Below are 22,820 nucleotides of genomic sequence, written 5' to 3' on the forward strand. Positions count from 1 at the left end.
CACTACTATATTGTGATCTGAGTCTATATCTGCTCCTGTGTAGGCATCATAATTTAGTATCTGATTTTGGAATCTCTGTCTGACCACAATGTAATCTAACTGCAATCTTCCCGTATCAACTGGCCTTTTACAAGAATACCTCCTCCTCTGACGATTCTTGATCAGAGTATTCGCTGTTACTAGCTGAAATTTATTACAGAACTCAATTAGTCTTTCTCCTCTCCCATTCCTTGTTCCAAGCCCGTATTCTCCTGTAAACTTTTCTTCTACTCCCCTTAAAACTGCATTTCCAGTCCCCCCATGACTATTAGATAATCATCTCCCTTTACGTACTGTATTACCCTTCAATATCCCCTTATATTTTCTCTACCTCTTCATCTTCAGCTTGTGATATCGGCATGTATACCTGAACTATCATTGTCAGTGTTGGTTCGCTGTCAATTCTGATAAGAACAACCCTATCATTGAACTGTTCACAGCAACACACTCTATACCCTGCCCTCCTATTCGTAACAAATTCTAGTCCCGTTATACCATTTTCTGCTGCTGCTGATATTAACCTATACTCACCTGACCAGAAATCCTTGCCTTCTTTCTGTTTCTCTCCACTGACCCCTACTATATCTAGACTGAGCCTTTGCATTTCCCTTTTCAGATTTTATAGCTCCCCTACAATGTTCAAGCTTTTGATATTCTACCCCCAACTCGTAGAACGTTTTCCTTTTGTTGGTTATTCATACTTTCTATCACGGTCACCTCCCCCTTGGCAGTCCCCACCTAGAGATCCGAATGGGGGACCATTCTGGAATCTTTTGCCAATGGAGAGATCATCATGATACATTTTCAATTACAGGCCACATGTCCTGTGGATACACATTATGTGTCTTTAATGCATTGTTTTCCATTGACTTCTGCATTCTCATGCCACTGATCATTGCTGATTCTTCTGCCTTTAGGGCCAGTTTGCCACCCCAAGGACAAGATAGTCTGAACCTCTGTCCGCTCCTCCGCCCTCTTTGACAAGGCTGTTGGTAGAATGAGGGTGATTTCTTATGTCGGAAGTCTTCAGCTTCTAATGCTAATTATTAATCAAAATTTAAACAGTGGTGGGTTTTGAACCCGGGACTGAGGATGTTTTGATTACTAATCAAAGATGCTACCCCCTAGACTACAGAACATATATATTTAGGAAAGATTCAGTTGTCCAATATCTTGCAAATGTATAATTTGAGACACTGGTTGTTTACACGTGATACCTTCTCATCTTTCTCTGACGAATTTCACCATTACTTGATGTGGGTGTACAACAGAAACATTCAATTACTATTTTAGGCATACCTTAAATAAGTATCTTCACTCACATGATGTTCCATTATGTAAGTGCGATAGGTTTAATTTATTTACATCTGGGTCAACTGCTAGTCGCTTCATCAATTCTCTACATTTTGTTTTGCATATTGCTACAGCCTTCTGACATTGCTACCTTCTTATAGATAACTGAATCATCTGCAAACAGCTTTATGCAGCTTCTGATGTTTTCTCCTAGACCCTTTATATAACAGTAATGGTCCTATCACACATCCTTTGGATATTCCAGAAATTTTGTTCCATTAAGGGTGGCTTGTTGAGTTATATCTGCAGCAAGGAAGTCTTGAATCCAGTTGAAATCTGATCTGATACTCAAGACGCTCATATTTTTTTCACTAAATCACAGTTTAGGACTGTTTCAAATGCTTTCCTGAAGTTAATGAACATGGCATCAACCTGGGTGGTGATGTCGACAGTGCTACAGATCTGATGGAGAAACAGAGACAGCAGAGTTTTGCTAGATATCTGTTTACAGAGACCTTGATGATTTTATAGAGGTGATTCTTGCTCTCCAAAAACGTCATAATATGTGAACATAAAACATGTTCCATAACTCTATAAAAGACTGATGCCATCAATATAAGCCTGTAAATATGTGCACCTGTCTGATGACCCTTCTTGAAAACAGGAATGGTATGCACTTTTATTTCCAATTGCCAGGCCCCATTTACTGCTCAAGCGACCTATGATACACTGTTGCAAGAAGGGGAGCAAGTTCTTTCACATAATGTCACTAGAATTTCACAGGTATCTCACATAGCCCACAAGCCTTTCCACCACTAAGCAGTTGTTAGAAGTAATGCCTCAGAATTTTTCATGTGAAAGCCCTTATAGCTTTCTAAGCAAAGCAAACATTATTAATATTCTACAGCTTTATTCTCCATGTGTACATATTTATATCTTAACATAATCACCCTGGCAACAAACATGTTTCTCTCAATGGGAGACCATTTGCTGTTGCTATCACTGTAGAATCTTTTGTTGAAGCCACAACCTCATCTGTGCTTGCACTGCTTCATCACTGTCGAAATGAAGTTTTTGAAGGTGTTTTATAAGTTTTGGAAATAGATGAAAATTGGATGGGGCAGAGTCAGGTCTGCATGGAGGATGATTAACCACAGTGAATGCAAGGCGTCAGATTGTTGTAGATGTCATAGTGCTTGTGTGTGGTCTGGCATGGCCGTACTGAAGGAGAGGGTGCACTATGTGTGGACAACCTCTTCTGCAGTTGGAAACTCCATTACAGCATGCTGTTATGCTCTTTTTCACTTTGTTCAGCTTGAATAAGGCTAATGGTCTTATGGATGGCCTCTCAATTCAAGTGACTGGTATCACTGGTGATGACAAGACACACAATCTGTAGCTGGCTGCACACAATGGATTCAACAGCAGTCAGCAGAACCTCCACCACATTTCAAAAAGGACTTGCTGACAAACACAGACAGTCCAAAATGGACTTACTTTCTGCTGACCTAGTTGCTTTTTCCCTGAGGAGCTCTAAAGAATGAGTAACTTCTTCAGCAACACAAGTCTAGAACTTGCAGACAGAATGGCCATTGTCCCAAGATGTTAGGAGGCTTATGCTGGTTCAGTTGTACTGTCAGAAACGTAACACCTCATATTGGCTGTTAAGGTGCATATGGCCATGATCCATATTCACTCTCCAACTATAGATCAGTAGATCAGTGGGTTCTGAATCTGGATCACATTAACTTGTTAATATATACACTTTCAATATCTCTGATGACGCCATTGATATGGGGCCCACACACACACTTCTAGAATATTCTAAGATGGGGAGCGCAACTATTTTGTAAGCAATGTCATTTGTAGATGGAATGCATTTTCCAGTATCACATGAAAAATGTGCTAGGATGAGAGGCATGAGTGTTTTATAACATTTAACAATGAGATAATCAGAAATGGAGCACTATCTCAATAAGGGAAGGAGCTCAGTCATTTCACTTTCACAGGAATTTTTCTGGCATAACCGACATTGATTTAGGGAAGCCTAGGAAAATCGAATCTGGAGGTCCATACAAGAACTCAAACTCTACTCCTTTTGTCCCTGAAAGGGCTATCTAATAGCTGTGAACCTGCAATTATATGTACCCCCCCCTCCCCCCCAAATTTACCCGATCTTTGTTATAAGAATTTATTCATGGACCTTTTTACAAAATTCCTTCAGTGGTCACCTTCAAAGTACTCCACATTAAATGCGACACACTTGTACAGTCTTTTTTCCCACTGTTTGAAGCATGCCTGGAACCCTTCAACTTTTGTATTGTCCATTGCTCTTTGCAAAGCTGGTTTTACTGCCCCCACATCATCATAATGTTTCCCTTTGAACATTTTTTTTCATTCCCCCACGTCATCATAATGCTTCCCTTTGAACATTTTTTTTTTCATTCGCAGGAATAGGAAAAAGTTGCATGGGGCTAGGTCTGGCAAATATGGAGGGTGGGGAATGACAGTCCATCCCTGAGAAGCCAAATAGTGGGTGACTCCTAAGGCCGTGTATGCAGGAGCATTGTTGTGATGAATCAACCAGTCACCTGACTGGCATAGTCCGAGCATTTCCTCCACACACCTTCTCGCAGATGTCTTAAAACTCCAAAATAATACTGCTGGGTAACAATCTGGCCAGGGAGGCACAAATTACCAATTCCAAAAAGACAATGGTCGGCATCTTCACATTCAACCTCACTTGCTTTGCTTTTCTTGGTTGGGAGTCCTCCCCAGGCTTGATGCTTTCTTGGTTTATGGGTCACACCTGTAGTAAAAACTCTCACCACCTGTAATGACTTTGTTCAAAAAGTCTGGATTACTTTCAGTCTCCATTTTCAAGTCCTGGAACACATTCATGCACATCAGTTTTTGGCCCTGTGTGAGGAGGCGCAGAACAAATTTAGCAGCAACATGTCTCAAGTGCAAATCCTCACTCAAAAATCTGCTGGCATGGTTGCCTCTACTGAACTTTGGAGGATCATGAAACGATGATCCTGGTTGAATTTTTGGTAGATTTTTCTCAGTGTTTTCCTCATTTCATTATGTTGCAAGGGTTCCGAATGAGATTGGTCTTCAACACTCAACTCACCATGTTGAAAGCACCAAAAGCAGTCAAAAACTTGTGTGCAGCCCATAGAATTCTCCTGGGAAGTCTCTTGGAAGCATTTGGTGACTCTCTGTTGCTGATCTTTTACACAAGAAACAAAACTTCACTGACATTCTGTATTCTTTTAAAGTTGCCATGACAACTTGGCAACCAAAACACGTCCAACAAGCAGAGAAATACAACACTATATTCACCAACACATTGACACCATTTGTACCATTGTTTTGTGGAGATCTATATTAACCTCATCTAGTAGGAGAACTTTGTACTATGTTTATGAATGGCAGTGGCCTCCCCCCCCCCCCCCTCTGTTTGTACTCTTGTGTGAGATCAGCAAATGTCCCCCACGCGACCCCCAACCCAACCCATTCTTCTTAAGATTATAAGGAATTGAAGGAAGGTGCAGTGTGTGTAGTTTCCAATCATTCTGAGACCATGAGACACATTTTATTAAATAATGGCTACTGCTGGACACCCGTAATTACTTTCATCTACAAGGGAATTTCTTTCTTGTTTGAATCATTGAATCAGTTACTTACAATGTCCATGGAAGGATAAGCCATATGCAGTGGTTAAAGGCCTTGACTCAACTAAGAAATCACAGAAATGTACACTTCAACTGCAATGTCATCAATGAAAATATGCCATACAGAACTGGAGGATTTCCAGTTTGTAGTATATGAACATTGTTGAACATGTAATAAGATATTCCACCTCAAATAACATAACTTTGTGATTGATAGTTGCAATGGTGAGCAGAAAGTTTCCTGGTGAGCAGTCTTGCAGATAATACTGAAAAACAGGCTACGCAGTGAGCATGTAGGGCTTAGGAGGGGGGAGGGAGGGGGGGAAGTGACCCTCTAGATGGTGACTGATCTCAGTCACCAGACTCACTGACATGTCAAATCACAAAGTTATTTTACTTGAAGTATAGATCAGTTGCAGACAATGGACTATAACTCAATTAAATCAAAAAGTCACACTACTGTCTTACAGCCCAGCCAGAAACAGGTCAAACAATACAACATTTTTGCAATGTGATAGACCTGTATTTTGTTATGAGAAATTACTAACAGAAATATGACAAAAATACACATATAATAATTGTGATTGAAAAATTAACTTCTAGTTTAATTTCATTTTTCTAAAAACGGTTTCAAAATTTAATGTTTTCACAAAAATACAAAATGATGGTTCACTAACCTTCAGTAGACAATCCATGAAGGCGTAGAAATCCTCATCATCCATTTCAAATTCATTAAAATCAAATAATGGTGTCTTCATGTCATCCTGAATTTTTGCACCGTATGGTACTAGCTGATTGTTTTGAAGTCCTACCAGTACATCGCCTGGCTTATTTATCAACTTATCCAAATTATCATCATCATCATCATCATCATCAGAAGCAGCAGCAGCATCATACTGGCTGTTTATATCAGTACCATTATCTTTATTTAGTCCTTTATTTTTAGCTTTGTTTCTACTCTCCACGCTAGATGACTGCCGCTTTGTAAGTACACAACTATCAAACAAGTGCTTCTCACTTTCACTAAGTTGAGCAAGTCCACGTTGAACTAATTTTTTATTGATTATTGGTTCTTCAGTATCTTCGTCATCAATCAAAATCACTCTGTATTTATGACCTCCTGTTACTGTCGCTCCATTTTCTTTCTTCTCACACACCTATTTGAACAGAGCAAATTTGAGCTGCTGGTTCAAGATACAGTGAATAGTTTGCTGAACTTCAATAATCTTAACATAGATGGAGAAAATATTGTTTTGGATAAAACAGTTAGCAAACAATTAATAACAATACTTTAACATCAAGGAAAACTAAACTTTAGGAATGCTCCTCACATGACTTGGACATCAAAATAACACTAATACGCACATTACACTAATATGGGAAGGGGTTGGTTGGTTGGATTAAAAGAGGGAGAATGGGACCAAACTATGAGGTGATCAGTCCCATGTTCCGAATAAAACAAGGCACAAGTGTGGGAATAAAACAACTGAGACTGACAACTCAGAACAGAATGAAAGGAAAAAATCACAAGAATGATGAGGGGCAATAAACATGTAAATGGACAAAAGTGGACAAGAAAACAACAGAAATGCAAGAAATGGAATGAAGAGATTAAAACAACAAAGAAGATTACCATGGCTGGCTGACCAGGAGAATAAGAAAGGAGAAGCCACTCGTAACATATTAAAACCTCCACTCAAGAAGCACTAGGGTGGAGGACACAGAGGGACAAAGGACATGTGCAAAAACTTAGATCAAATGATAAACCCATCCTCAAGAATAAAACGATGAGGCATTGTCAGATAAAATTAGTGGCAACAAGTGCGGTTGCCCAAGATTTCATCGCTGGGCAGTCAAAGTGGGACAGTGCACCAGAATATGGGCCACTGTCAACTGGGCGCCACACCGACACTCAGGTGGGTCTTCAAGGCACAGGAGGTAACCATGGGTCGCCCAAGTGTGGCCAATGCGAAACCAGCAGAGGACAACTGATTCCCTGCGAGAGGACCGAATGGAAGTCTTCCACACATTTACAGTCTCCTTAACGATACGCAGTATGTTGTGTGTACTGTTAGGCCATTCTGTCTCCCAAAGCCAAAAAACTCTACGGCGTTAAGTCAGAACGCTGGTCAGGTTCAGAGATGCCTGCCAGAAGCAGTTTCCGCATAGCCTGTTTGGCCAGCCTGTTGGCAGGTTCTTTGCCTGTGTTTCCAAAGTGACCTGGGGTCCACACAAACACAACTGAATGACTGGACCGTTCCAGGGCATAATGGACTAGTGGATGGACGCTACCAAAGAATGACAAGGTTAACACTGGTCCATAACTTGTAGGCTGCTCAAGGAGTCAGTACACAGGAGAAATGACTCACCTGGGCATGAGCAGATGTGCTCAAGAGCACTAGATATGGCCAACAACTCTGCAGTGAAAACACTGCAGCCATCTGGTAAGGAGTGATGTTCTATATGTCCTACATGAACATAGGCAAAGCCAACGCGACCATCAGCCATTGAGCCATCGGTGTAAACCACTTCATGGCCCTGGTACATGTCGAGGATCAAGAGGAATTGACAGCGGAGAGTCGCAGGGTTAACTGAGTCCTTACAGCCATGTGAAAGGTTCAAACAAAGCCGCGGCATAGGTGTACACTGTTGAAGTGTTAGTGAATGAACCTCAAGTGGTCACCCGACTCACCCTAAAAGCTCCTGTCGCTATGGCGAATGCCACAGTAGTGCACTGGGTTAAGTAAATGCCGGAACATAAACCACACTCCCACAGCCAAGGCAGGACTGAACAAGGGCTCTGTTGGTGTTGCTCAGGCAGCGGAGGGCATTGAGGTGCTGCCAGCACATCCGCGTAAGCTGACAGAGGTGAGGAAGCCAAGTCAATCAGGTGTCGAAAACCAGTCCTAAGAATCGGTATGTCTCCACTAAGGTGAGTGGATCATCATTAAGGTAAAGTTCTGGTTCCGAATGAACAGTACAACGTAGACAGAAGTGCATAACACACGACTTTGTGGCTGAAAATTGGAAATGTGGATTAGAGCCCAAGACTGCGCTTTGCGGATGGCTCCCTGTAGTCGCCGCTCAGCAACACCAGTACTGGTGGAGCAGTATGAAATGCAGAAGACGTCTGTATACAGAGAAGGCGGGACAGACGGCCCTACAGCTGTTGCTAGACCATTAATGGTCACTAAAAATAGAGATACACTCAATATGGAGCCCTGTGGGACCTCATTCTCCTTGATATGGAAGGAACTATGGGAGGCACCAACTTGGACTCGGAAAGTATGGAGCAACAGGAAATTCTGGATAAAAAGTGGGAGCGGGCCTCAGAGACTCCACCCATATAATTTGGCAAGGATATGATTTCGCTAGGTGGTGTCATACGCTTTGCGTAAATCAATAAAGATGGCAACAAGGTGTTGGCATCTGGAAAAGGCTATTCAGATGGCAGACTCAAGGGACACAAGATTAACAGTGGTAGAGCGCTCCTGGCAGAAGCCATCCTGACATGGAGCCAGTAGGCCACGTGACTCCAGGACTCAACCCAACTGCTGACACATCATACGTTCCGGCAGCTTACAAAGAATGTTGGTGAGGCTGATGGGCCAATAGTTATCCACATCAAGCGGGTTTTTACCGGGTTTTGAGCACAGGAATGATTGTGCTCTCCCACCATTGCGATGGAAAGATGCCATCGCACCAGATCCAGTTGAAGACGATTAGGAGATGGTGCCTGTAGTCGAACAAGAGATGTTTAATCATCTGACTGTGGATCAGATCGTGCTCAATAGCTGTGTCGGCACAATGTGCAAGTGTGCTGAGCAGCTCCCACTTTGCAAATGGAGCATTACAGGATTTACTGTGGCGTGTAGTGAATGAGAGGACTTTCCTTTCCATCCACCATTTGAGGGTGTGGAAGGATGGGGAATAGTTCTCCGACGCAGAGGCTCGAGCATTGTGCTCACGAAGTGCAATCGCAGTTGCATCGGTAAATAGCACGCCATTGATGGTAACGTCAGGGAAACCTGTTGGGGTCTGGTATCCAGAAAGACATCTGATCTCCGTCCAGACTTGAGAAGGTGACATATAGCACCCAATGGTCGATAAGTACCTCTCCAAACACTCCTGTTTCTGTCGTTTGATAAGCTGGTGTACAAGGGCACAGAGCCGCTTAAAGGCTATTAGATGCTCTAGGGAAGGGTGCCACTTATGTCGTTGTAGAGCTCTTCAATGCTCTGTAATTGCCTCAGCAACTTCCAGCGATTTCATCGGGGGAACCCTAAAGAGCAAGGGATCGCATTTTCTGGCGTAGAAACGATTGTGGTAGACACTTGCTCAACCATCACATACATATTACAATATGGGGAAGAGTCAACGGTGACATCAGAGGTGAAAGTTTCCCAGTCCATCTCGTTTAAAGCCCACCTGGGCATGCATCCGTGGGCCTGTGAGCCTGACGCTGGGGCAGTGACAGAAAGATAGGGAAGTGGTCACTACCACACAGGTTGTCATGCACTCTCCAGTGGATAGATGGGAGAAGTCCTGGGCTGCAAATTGATAAATCAATGGTCGAGTAACTACCTCAAGCCACACTGAAACATGTGGCGGCCCGAGTATTTAAGAGGCAGAGGTTGAACTGAAACAGTAAAGTTTCAACATCTCTGCCTCTGCCAGTAAGCACGGTGTCATGCCACATGGGGTTATGGGCATTAAAATATCCCAAAAGTAGGAAAGGTTTAGGGAGTTGATCAATCAGTGGAGCTAATACATTCAGGGGTACTGCACCATCTGGAGGAAGATATACATTGCAGACAGTTATTTCCTGTGTTGTCCGTATTCTGACAGCCACAGCTTCAAGAGGGGTTTGAAGGGGCACAGTTTCACTACACACTGAGTTTAGGACATAAACGCAAACTCCACCTGACACTATTATAGTCACTTCAATTCCTGTAATATCCCTTATAGCTGCGGAGGGCAGGGGTCCGCGTTACTGGGAACCAGGTTCCCTGGAGGACAATGCAGAAAACAGATGTAAAGCTTAACAGGTGCCGTAGCTCAGCCAGGTGGTAGAAAAAGAAACTGACGCAATTCCACTAGAGAATGACATCATCGTGAGACTGGGATGGCATGGAATATTCAATGAGGCAGTTTATGCCTCAGGGTCACCTGCTGCCACCGACGTTTTGCCTGAGCAGTCCATATCCATTGCGTCTGGTGAGATCCAGGTCCTCAGCGGACACCAGAATCTCCACCCCATCCTCAGAAGCAGCGCTTGTAGGTAGCAGTGGTGTGGATGGCACTGCAAGTCCTTGTTCTTGGGGGTCTTCTTTTTCGATTTCTCGTGCTGTTCCTTGGGTTTCCCTGGCTGGGAGGAATTTACTGAATCAGTCTCCAAGAATGAGGATGAGCGTGAAGCCCTACAACCAGCTGTTTTTGGGCTCTTCAGCCACTGGTGGGTGTCATCTTTCCCACTAGCAGAAACGTGGGAAGGGACCCCTTCCTAGTGAGAGGAGCCGAAGAAGCCTTATGCTTCTCTGGCTCAGAAGTGGGGACTGAAATCCCCAATGGTTTGGGGGGTGTTGCTGTCGAAGTAGGTGGTGTGGGAGCATCAGGGAGGGAAGTGCCCCCCACCATCAAGGGGGCAGGTGTAGTCTCCAGGTTCTGAGAGGTGACAGGAATTCGAGAAACTGATGGGGCGACACTGTTTCCATAGCGGTAGCGTGTAAGGAGGTCATAGCCACAGGATGTAGGTGTTCAAATTTCCTCTTAGCCTCAGTGCAGTCAGTCGGTCCACGGTCTTATATTCAATGATGTTCCTCTCTTTCTGTAAAATCCTGCAGTCTGGTGAGGCAAGGTGAATGATGCTCTCCACAGCTGACACAGATGGGAGGAGGAGCACATGGGCTATTGGGATGTGATGGACGTCCACAATCTCAACAGGTGGGGCTGGAACTACAGCGGGAAGACATATGGCCGAACTTCCAGTACTTAAAGGACCGCATCGGGGAAGGGATATATGGCTTGACACTTGACATCACAGCAGTAGACCATCACCTCGACCTTCTTGGGTAATGTGTCACCCTCAAAGGCCATGACGAAGGCACAGTGCAACCTGATTATCCCTCGGACCATGATGGATGCGCCGTACGAAATGAACATCTCTCCACTCTAAATCGGAGCGCAGCTCGTCGTCAGACCGCAAAAGAAGGTCCCTGTGGAATACAATAACCTGCACCATATTTAAGCTCTTATGAGGCGTGATGGTAACAGAAACATCCCCAAACTAGCCACAAGCGAGTAATGCCCATGACTGGGCAGAGGGTGCTGTTTTTACCAAAACTGACCCAGAGCGCATTCTGGACAAGCCCCCCACGTCCCCAAATTTGTCCTCCAAATGCTCCACAAAAAACTGAGGCTTCATGGACATGAAAGATTCCCCATCAATTCTTGTACATATGGGGTACGGGGGCAAATAAGCTTCACTGGCATCCTTAGCCTGGCATTCCTCCTGTGGTGGGGCCACGGAGGGGAGCGATTGGGGGTCATACTTCCGTGCATTGAATTGAGCCCTTGAGTGCTTAGACTGCTGGTGTTTGACCACCAGCAAGTGATGATGTACTAAGCTTCATGGCGTGTCATCCGCCTTGATGCCACCCACTCCAATCAGAAGCCCTCCCCATGGGTGCCACCCAGCCGCAGCAAAGGCCACGTGGCACGATGGCCATTGCCAGGAGTCCCGAAGCCCCAAGGTGATGGGCATCTACTCCTTGGCATACATGGGGAGTTAACGGCTTAGGCATCAGCAGAACGATCCCTGTGTTTCAGGGGGCTACAACCAAGAGGGTACATGGCGGCCCCACCACAATGGACTGGCTTCCACGCAGGATATGAGGTGCAAAGAAGTCCATAGTCATCGTTGGCAAAGAAAGTGACACTGCATACTGCATGGTGGAAAACACACCCAGAAAGGTGTCCTCGCCCAAGAGACGGAGAATGGGCAGGACTGCAACGCGACGCCGAGAAAGTGGGCTAAAGATCTCAATGCACAATGGACATGATGCACCATGAACGGCGCCCTTCTCCAATTGGTTTGCTCTTTGGGAAAATTTTGAAAAATGGAGGTCAAACCCTACAGAAGACCACACATAAAGGTTGAAACATGTGAGACTCCTTTTAGTCACCTCTTACGACAGGCAGGAATACCTCGGGCCTATTTTAACCCCTGGACCCATAGGGGGGGGGGGGGACTGGTCAGAACTGTCACATCGAAAACACCCCCCCTCCCCCACCCCCGAATGAATATGGATATTCTGGCTTGTTGCTTATAACTAAGGGATGAATATCCAAGAAATTTACTGCACATAATCAGGGAAGTGTGGCAGTTTAAATATCTGTGCTGCCATATTTTGAAAATGAATTTCAATTCAATGCTTAGTTAAAAATGACAGCTAATATTCATGCCCCCCTACACAATTCAGTTGGCCCCACAGGTGACTGATAAACCTGTCAATAGTTTTTTATGGAGGTGTACAACAGCCACCCAAGTGAAGCCATTAACAAAATATGTGCTGATATTTGATGTGAAAATAGAGGATAAACTTGAATTATCTCTGAAAGATAATATAGAAGATAAAATTACCTTCTCAGATAACCATTTTCATATGTCCCGGGGAGTAGTGGTTGCGTTAGAAAGAGCACCTAGCCACGAACTGTCCTAACATTGGTACAATCCATATAACAATGCTGATCCCATAGAGAAATGGGAATAGGGGAGGAAGAAGATACAGAAAATCAAACAGCTCAACAGAGATGTTGAAACACAGAAATGAGATACAGAGATGAACACAACCACAACATTAGTGAACGAAGGTCAAAAACAGACGTGCATAGCATAGACAGCTAATGGGTTAAGTAATAGAATACATGCAACAAGAAATTCTACATACATAAAGGCAAACTACAATTATTCCATGCTCTGCAAAGAAATTAAGACTCCAGTTAACCAAAATATCTTATGGAGTTGATAATATCTCACATGAAGTACTAAAAACCTTTTCTTCATACATATGTTTTCAGTTGTATGTGCTATACATCAGTATCACAGGGGATATTTCCAGATAGACTGTAATACAAGTATGCTGTTGTCAGACTCATTTACTAGGACAGTAGTAAGACAGATACTAATAATTACTGACTAATCACACTATTTACGTCCTCCTCGAAAGTACTGGAAAAATTATGTATAAATAAACATAACACAAATCTCTCAAAAAAATATTACTTATGCATTCTCAACTTGGATTTCAAAATGATCTCTTCACAGAACATGCTATTTTTTAAATCAGATAATACAAAATTTTTAATGTCAAAATATTGGCAACTGGCATCTTCAGTGACTTTTCAAAAACTTTTGACTATGCAGTTCACAGTGTTCTCCAACAGAAGTTCAAATTTTATCTGTGTGAAAGGACTCAGAATGTTGCACTAAGAAATTCAGAGTGTGTTCATAATGAAACAGCATCTTCTGGATTGTGGAATAATCACAACAGATGTACCAGTACCACAGGGATCTACATTGGGTCCAAATTTGCTGGTCTTATACTGAACAATCTTCTATCATAAATCTAAAAAACAGCCATACTTCTCTATGCTGAAAATGCAAGTATTATAATCATGGAAAAGGAGTAACTTCAACACCTGAAAGGTAAATAACATTTTCTTGAAAATCAATAACTGGTTCTCTGCAAGTAGACCGTCACTTAATTCATGTTAAACGCATAACATACAAGTCAGCTCTGCACAAGGCCTGAACCACACCACTAGAAATAATGCACGAGGGTAAATCAATACATGAAACAGAACAGTTTAAATTTTTAGACATTTATATATGGTTTCCCTGGAGGAATGGCCAATATTCATGGATACAACAGGGAAGATAATTCTAAGTGAAAAACATCTACATGTGTACCTTAAGAGTTATTAGCACTTGTTCATCTTCGTTACTGTGAGACACATCTCTTCTTCTGAACAAACACTTATAGCTTTTAAAGTATGCACTTCAGAGCCCATTTTTCCTTAAAATTTTTCTTGTTTTGGTCCACACTACCTCCTTGTAGAACATGGGTAGCAAAGAGACTGCAGCAGAAGATATTTGTTTTGTAGTATTGACAATCAAGAAATGCTCATAACTCTTCAGGTATGCATTTTAGAGCCATTGCTCACTAACATTTTTTGCTACAAGTTGTTTCTGTCAAGTCCCTGAATATAGACCCTTCCTCCTGGGACACCCTGTATTGATAAGAATCTGAAATGAAAGTCACATGTTACACTCATCTTCTATTTCAGCAACTTTTGCATTACAGATAATAAAAGGCCTTGGAGATATATATATATATATATATATATATATATAAAATAATAAATAAATAAAATAAAATAAAAAAAATCATTTTTCCTATTTTCTTTCATTAATGTCTAATGGCATTGTCTTCTGGAACAACTGATCATTGAAGAAAACAAGTGTTTGCTGCACAGAAGAGTGTAGAACTTCTTGCAGGCAGCTCTTTAAGCAGTTGGGCATACTAACAACCACTTCACAGTACACTTGCTCCCTAATGAATCTTGGTGTCAACAATCAATCACAGTTTCAAAACAACATTGACATCCCTAAATGTAATACTAGCCCTAAATATGATACTAGAAGGAGAAATGATTTACAATATCCATCACTCAACCTTAGTGTGGCATAGAGAAGAGTGAGACTGTGTGTGTGTGTGTGTGTGTGTGTGTGTGTGTGTGTGTGTGTGTGTGTAAGGAGAAATGATTTACAATATCCATCACTCAGCCTTAGTGTGGCATAGAGAAGAGTGAGACTCTGTGTGTGTGTGTGTGTGTGTGTGTGTGTGTGTGTGTGTGTGTGTGTGTGTTTTTTTTTTTTTTTAAGAAAGGGATTGAGAGAGATAATGAACTTAAGCATGTATAAATCACTCTATGAATGCAAGATAATAATAATAATAATAATAATAATAATAATAATAACAATAAAATACTTAAGAAGTTATATAAATTGTCAGTGTGTTGTCATACGTTCTCTGGGCAAGATGTAGAGGGCGTCTCACGAAAGATGCCCAGGAGGGGTCCACGGGTCGCACATGCAGAAACAGAATCATATGTGGAATGTCAGCTTGAATTAATATGAAAATTTCCCAGTGTCCACATTCCCAATTATTTGATGATATGCAGATTAGTGAATCAATTTCAAAAGACTGGGTCTGTGTTACACAAATGGAGGCCTAGAGAACCTAATGATTTAACCAAAAATAAATTAGATGAGACAGGGAAGGCCTTGAAAAGAAGCCCGAGAAAATGTCTGCACCATTTGGCACTTCAGACTGGTGTGTCAAGAGCATCAGCTCACAGCGCTGTGCACAAACTGAAACTGAAACCACACGAAATAATGGTAGTGCTTCAACTGAGGATCTCAGATACTGTTGCTTGACACTATTATTGACACCAGCCGTTACAGTCTGTGCACAATGGGTAAGTTGATGCTTTTTTTTCTGATGAAGCATGGCTGCATTTATCAGGATACATTAATTCTCAAAACAACTGATGTTGGAGCTTTGAAAATCCTCATGAGTTAGGCATGCAATTAGTGCAAGATGAATTATTGGACCAATCACTTCCACGAAACAACACATTCTGATAGTTATGTGAACAATATACTGCATCCCTTTTTTTTCTACCACCCCCCTCCCCCCTCCAAGAACTAACGCCTAATGAAAAGATGTATGGTTATTTTATGCTGGACAATGCAAGACCACACATTGCCCATGCTTCTATGACAGCAATACAAAGTGTTTGTCATGATACAGTAGTTGACTGGGCTCCTCATTCTCTGAATTTAATTCTATGTGATTTTTATCCCTGGGGAATGTTACATAAGACAAAGTGTGTGCAACCAATCCCCACATGCTCGAAGAGCTGGAAGACAAGGCTTCGGCTAGTCATTTCCCGGATTTCGGCTGATGAAATTTGTCGAGAATTTGCTAGTGTGTTCAGGAGACGTCAGACTGCTCTTACCACAGAGGGACATCATTTTGAGCACCTACTGTAAATAAAGGTAAGCTGAAGTTAATCAGATGCAACATTGTTTGTGCTTATGGTAACTCAGCGGAAGCATGCGTGCAGCTCACTACTGCCACATCAGTGTCCGAGAGTCAGGTGTAGTGGCACCCAGCAGGTGCGGTGTTGGCAGCTGGGCCACGCGACCCGCGGACCCCTCCCGGTTGTTTCTTGCCATACACACTGTACTTTAATTATAAAATCTGACCATAGTGAGAAATTGCCATTATAATCCAAGGAACATGCAAATAACTAACAAACAAACATGAACCACAGAGAAAAGACGACAAGGAAGATATTGCAACAGCAAATGTACATCGACTTGAAGAAAATTGATTATTACAAAGTAAAGATAGAAAAGATGTTCACAGATATAATGGGTTAGTGGACCAATGAAAAGTTAAACTTTTTGTAGTACCTCCATTAGATATGGGATGCCTATCCCATTGTATGCAGGGCCACCTGTAAAGCAGCCATGTTATCTGACAACTTACGTGCAACCACTGATCTAGTTTCTACATGGGCATGACAGTTAAGAAGCTGCCTGTCTGCATTAAAGGCCATTGCCAAACTGGGCCCAAGAGACATCTGGACCACCCAGTTGCTTAACATGTTGTCCAACAATATGATGTGTTTTGTTTTAATGACAGCACCACAGCCTTTTTCTACGGATTCTTGCAACCAACACCAGCTTTCCTGAACTGTGCATGTGGAAACATATCCTTTGTCCCCATAAACCTCCTGGCCTCAACTTCTGCTAATCGCTCTCCTCCACCTGCCTATCCCCCATTCTGCTCCCACTCCAGTACTACACAGGTCTTCTATCCTGCCAATACACCAACACAGTCATTCCTTCTCCTCTTCTCTTCTCTTCTCTCCTCACCCTCCCTTCCTCCTGCCAGCACCATAAGCACAGCCTGTCAACATTGCTCTAAGCAATCCTGTTCTGCCCCTACCATGTCCTTGCACGCTCCCACAGGCAGCACTAGCTTCATCTCCACTCCTACGTTGGTATCCCTCCATCTTTCCATACCCCCATCCCATGTGTCTTCCCTACTCACACTACTCATCCTAGCTAGAATGTTGCCAGGGTTACCACAAGTTTCCCCAAGAGAAATTCCTTGATATTTCCCAGATTTCCAGACAAGTTTTAACTTTTTCCCTGACAAATTTTGAGATCTCAGGGGTAAGTAAAGACATAAGTTGACAAAAAGATGTAAGGACTTCCATATTTCTCCCCTCTGTGAGCAAAAATCTTAAGTACTAACATACACATCTTCTGTAATGAAATGTTTTTAGATGAAGAAACCAAGCCAATGGTATGTGTGTTTCAGAAAGACCACTGTTACTATTGTATTTCAATAAAAGAAAACACGTTTGGTGACAAAAATATGCATTTCCTTGGAGTCGCAAGAAAGATTTAAAATACCTTCACTGATTTCAGAAATAACCCCAGAAGAAAGTAGGCCTCTTGAAAGAAGTTTATAAGGCAAGGAAGAGTTGTGTAAACCAACAGTATAGGTGACTGCCAACAAAATTTTGGTTGTATCACGTTTGTTGTTGTCGGGTATTATCCACTGTGTTATGCCCAGTATTTTCTTTTGAGATGTATTTGAATACATAGCGCAAAAACTGCCAGTGACTGCCACAATTTTCTTCTTATTACAGGGTGTATATGCGGACAAGAAAAAAAAATTCCTGGATTTTTCCTGGTTAAAATTAAACTTTCTCCCAGGTGAAAATACACTTTTTCCGTGTTAAGTGACAGTATAATTTTCTTCGGAACTGTAAAACTTGTCAATCCTTTGAATGGTTATGGTTTTATACACTGGCATAGAACTTCCTGGACCTTTAGAAAACCAAACTCAGTAAAAAAAAAAAGTTTTGGAAAGATCTTTGGTGTGCAGCAACATGTACGCTGCATATTTTCGTATTACGTAAGTGTAAATTTAAATTCCACCAAACGCCGCATGTTACTTACCAAAGCATTGAAATCAAGATTGCAATGCGTTTTTGTAGCCAGTAATAGCTCGTCACGTGATCTCGCCAGCCGATGACAGTGTATCTTCTAGCGTAGGATATGTGATGTAATCAGTCAATAGCAATATCACTGTTAAGTAGTGCTTACACACAAATAGGAAAAGTTAATAGTTTAAATTAACATACAGAGCTTTACTACAAGAAAAGCAAAGCTTTCACGTATAATGTTGATTTTTTTTTTTTTTGCGCGTGTTACACTTTAAGGTACATAACACAAATGTGTCAGTAAAATTTTTAATAAAGACATAAATATCTGATCTTCTGAGCTCGAAATTTTTCTAAATGTACGTCCTCAAAGACTTGATTTTTAAATGAGAGTCAAACGCTCCGTGATTTAAGAAATTCATCATACATTCTCGCACATAATTCATCTTGCATAAAAGGAAATTTACTTTGAAAGTAACGCTTTTCAAACAACCATTCGCAATATTTTCCTGTGACCTGTTGGAAATAGGTTCGTTTCAATAGTTGCCAGAGAGCACCAGAAACAGGTGCCACCGCGATTACGCAGCTACGATGATGCAGGAAGCCCATGTGTTCGTAGGTGTAAAACATTAAAAGATCTTACACTATGTCACAAAAGAAATGACATCAGAGGACACTCCAAGAACATCGGAATTTCGTGTACCAAACTACAATGCGTAATTCAGCTTAAAGTGCACATTCGTATGTCCAGGTTTGGATGTAAATTTTCTTGAGTATTATCTCATGTTTGGTTCTTTATTATGGCATAATGACATATGTGCTAGAAGATGAAAACATGGACTTTTGAAATGCAGCGAACAGTTGAAACTGGACCACAGTATGCAATTAAACACTTCGTTTCAAACACATTGACTGCCCCAGCAGAAAAGATTAATAAAAGCCAAATTTCTTTAGCAAACCGATAAAAATAACTTCATTGTTCTGCAAGGCGATTAATGCTTGACTGTCAGAAAGGTGGAGATAAAACCTGAAACTAATAACATATTTTAGCCTTCCGTAATTATGCGAACGTTATTTTAATTCATTTGATAGCTCATGGCCATAGATATCCGTTTTGTTTCCATTTAATGTGAGAGCAATAAATGAAGAGGAAACAGCAAAATCACAAAATGTAAACACGGGTCACATGGAGACTCCCCACTACAGCTCAGACTACTCTGTGGATCAGCCCCGGATCTCCGATATTTCCTAATCGGGGCAATATTAGATAGTGGCGCCGAACCACATGCCTGTAGCCAGAAGCTGGAGAAGGTGCTTCTCATACGTGACTCAACTGCATATGCACAAGAGCCCGCCCGCAACTGCTCAAACGAATCTAAAGTAAACAGTTGTGATGTCACACTCATCGAAGACAATTTATTGTTAGAAAGCATTGCCTAGTCTTCCCAAAGCCTTTGACACACTTTGCTGTTGGCAAACGCTTGTATGAGCACTGTGTTTTATTGTTGTATATAGCATATTTCTTTTGCGACTTACGTTTTATTTTCGTTTTTTTTCTCTCGTTCATGTTTTGTTGCTGCAGTATTATTCTACAGAAGTGGGATACAGTAATATCCTTTGTTATAGTATTGGTTCTTACCCATAAATATCACAAAAATTTAACTGAAAACAAAAAATGAAAAATTCCCGGGTTTATCCCGGTTTTCTCCCGGATAAAAAAACTACCGGGTTTTTCCCGGATCTCCCAGTTGTCCCGGGTCGTATACACCCTGTATTATCATCCATCCTTTTTAAATGCCAAAATGTGCTAGAATAAATAAAATGCCTATAAAACGCCGCACTGTACAATGTACTTGTGGTGAGACAGTCACAAATCCTGAAATCCATCGCCCACAGCCTCTGGCCTGCCGAGAAGGACCGCAGTCCTGGGTCTTTGGATAAACCACGAAAATCCACTGCATTATGCCACACACAAACAGATCTGGCCTGTGGGTAGATCGGTGAGACTAGATCTGATGGGCAGGGCTTGCACATTAGTGGGAAACATTGGGATTCAGAAATGGCCAGCAGTTTTGGCCCGTCATGGAAGTCCACTTGTGTGGCCAGCTAGTCAAATGTCATAGACACCATGTTGATGAAATGACACTGCAGTGCTCAATCCATGCAACAGATAACTTGCACAAATACTCTGTGAATCAATACTAATGAGGATGTATAGCAACTCACAGTAAAGAAGATTGCTGAGCTGCAGACAGGAACGTAGATAAAACAATCACACTATCAAAACGAAATTTTTGGCTATAGCTTTTCATCAGAAAATGAGAGCGCGTATGCACACACACACACACACACACACACACACACACACACACACACATACACACACACAGATCACTCAGATGCAACTCGTGCACATGTGATCGCCGTATCTGGCCACTGCATCAACAATCTCCGAGAATCAGATCCAAACAAACCACTCCTCACTGCCTCTGACTAGCCACAAAGAATTGGTGGCAGCACTGACTGCAAGCTGAGGAGAATGGTAGGAAGGGGAGAAACAGTAAGAGTGAAAGAGTAGGGAACTGGCGTACGTACTCAGCTGCGTCCAGCCAGCGACAATGCACAACATCTGAGTAAACAAACCATTTCATCTACTGAGACAAAAACAAAATCATTCCCTTTTTTTCACATTTCCCTCATATTTGCCTGATTTCCCTGACACATCTGAAATTCCCTGATATTCCAGTTTCCAGAACTTGTCGCAACCCTGGATGCTCACATCTGACGCAGTTGAGTCAGGCCTTAGCGCCCGGACACAGTGAACATATTTTGTGTGTGTGTGTGTGTGTGTGTGTGTGTGTGAGAGAGAGAGAGAGAGAGAGAGAGAGAGGGGGGGGGGGGAGAGACGGAGGGAGAGAGAGGGAGTGTAGCAGTAGTAGTACTAGTAGTAGTAGTAGTAGAAGTAGTTGTGTTGATGTGGTCGTGTTGACAGTGGTGTGAATTTGTCTACTTCTGTAGAAGAACTTTGTCCTAAAGCTGAAATATTTCTATCATTCATTTTTAATGGTGCCTGTCTGTGACTAAAAACCCCTCTATGTGGAGAGTAGCAATATATTAGAAAAACCATGACACAAAACAATTAAGATTTGCAGAAAAACACAACAAAAAGTTTGTCACAAAGTTAGCTTTTGGCCAACAAGGCCTTTGCCAAACAAAGACAACACATGCGCACGTGTGCGCACACGCATGCGCACGCACGCACGCATGCTCACGCACGCTCACACACACACACACATACACACACACACACGACCACAGTCTCTGGCAGCTGAAGTCAGACTGCGAGCAGCAGGGCATTATGGGAGGGGCAACTGGGTGAGGGTAAGGAGAAGGCTGAGGTAGGGAGGGGAAGGGATGGCAAGGTAGTGGTGGGAGACAGTAAAGTGCTGCTGGGAGCAGCAGGGATCAGGTGGAGAGTGGGGCAGCTAGGTGCAGTCGGGAGTTTACATGGAGGGCAGGCGAAAGAGGGGGAAGGGTTACCGGAAAATGAGAGAAGTAAAAAGACTGGGTACGTTGAGGGCTCTGTAATGCTGGAATGGGCACAGGTTAGGGCTAAATGGGCAAAGACAATGACTAATGAAGGTTGAGGGCAAGAGCATTACAGGAACGTAGGATATACTGCGGGAGCATTAGCACCTGTGCTGTTCAGAAAAGCTGGTGGTGGTGGGAAGGATGCAGATGGTGCAGGCTGTGAAGCAGTCATTAAAATGAAGGATGTTGTGTTGGGTGGCGCTCTCAGCAACAGTGTGGTAGAGTTGTTTCTTGATCACAGTGTGTCAGTGGCAATTCACGCAGACAGACAGCGTGCTGGTTGTCATGCACACATAGCATGCAGCACAGTGGTTGCAGCTTAACTTGTAGATCACATGACTGGTTTCACAGATAGCCCGGCCTTTGGTGGGATAGGTGATGTTTTCGACAGGACTGGAGTAGGTGGTGGTGGATGTATGGGACAGGTCTTGCATCTTGGTCTATTGTGGGGATATGGGCTATGAGGCAAGGGGGTTGGGAGCATGGTTTGTGTAGGGATGGACGATGATATTGTGTATGTTCAGTGGCCAGCAGAATACCACTGTGGGAAAAGTGGGAAGGATAGTGGATACAACATTTATCATTTCAGGCACAACGAGGGGTAGTCGAAACCCTGGTGGAGAATGTAATTCAGTTGCTCCAGTCCTGGGTGGTACTGAGTCACAAGGGGAATTCTCCTCTGTGGCTGGATGGTGGGGCTTTGTGAAATGTTGGGTGAATGGAAAGATAAGGCACAGGAGATCCTTTTTTTTTTCAAGGTCAGGATGGTAATTACAATCTGTAAAGGCCACCGTATATTTATAGAGGGACCACTCATCATTACAGATGCTACGGCCATGGATGGCTAGTCTGTATGGAAGGGACTTCTTGGTATGGAATGGGTGGCAGCTGTCGAAGTGGAAAGAAATATTGTTCAGTAGCGGTAAGGCCATGAGCATTAGCGATGTTAGTGTAAAGGGATGTGGCATCAATAGTGATGAGCAGGGATCCATGTGGTAAAGGAAAAGGAACTGTGGAGAGTCGGTGGAGGAAATGGTTGGTTTATTTTATACAGGAGGGTAGGTAGTGGGTGATACGCTGAAGGTGCTGATCTCCGAGAGCAGAGATTCTCTTAGTGGGGGCACAGTA

General features: G+C 42.6%; 1 protein-coding gene across 2 annotated transcripts in view; it reads right to left on the reverse strand.

The window, feature by feature from the left end:
• LOC126162064 (putative ATP-dependent RNA helicase TDRD12) overlaps window positions 1–22,820 on the reverse strand; it is a 429,957-nt gene that overhangs the window by 37,368 nt on the left and 369,769 nt on the right. For both annotated transcript variants that reach the window (XM_049918325.1, XM_049918324.1), the window contains exon 24: window positions 5,687–6,166. In XM_049918325.1, the coding sequence (XP_049774282.1) occupies window positions 5,687–6,166 (480 nt within the window). The remainder of the gene's footprint in view (window positions 1–5,686; window positions 6,167–22,820) is intronic.

This window comes from Schistocerca cancellata, chromosome 2 (assembly GCF_023864275.1).
Source record: "Schistocerca cancellata isolate TAMUIC-IGC-003103 chromosome 2, iqSchCanc2.1, whole genome shotgun sequence".
Lineage (NCBI taxonomy): Eukaryota > Metazoa > Arthropoda > Insecta > Orthoptera > Acrididae > Schistocerca > Schistocerca cancellata.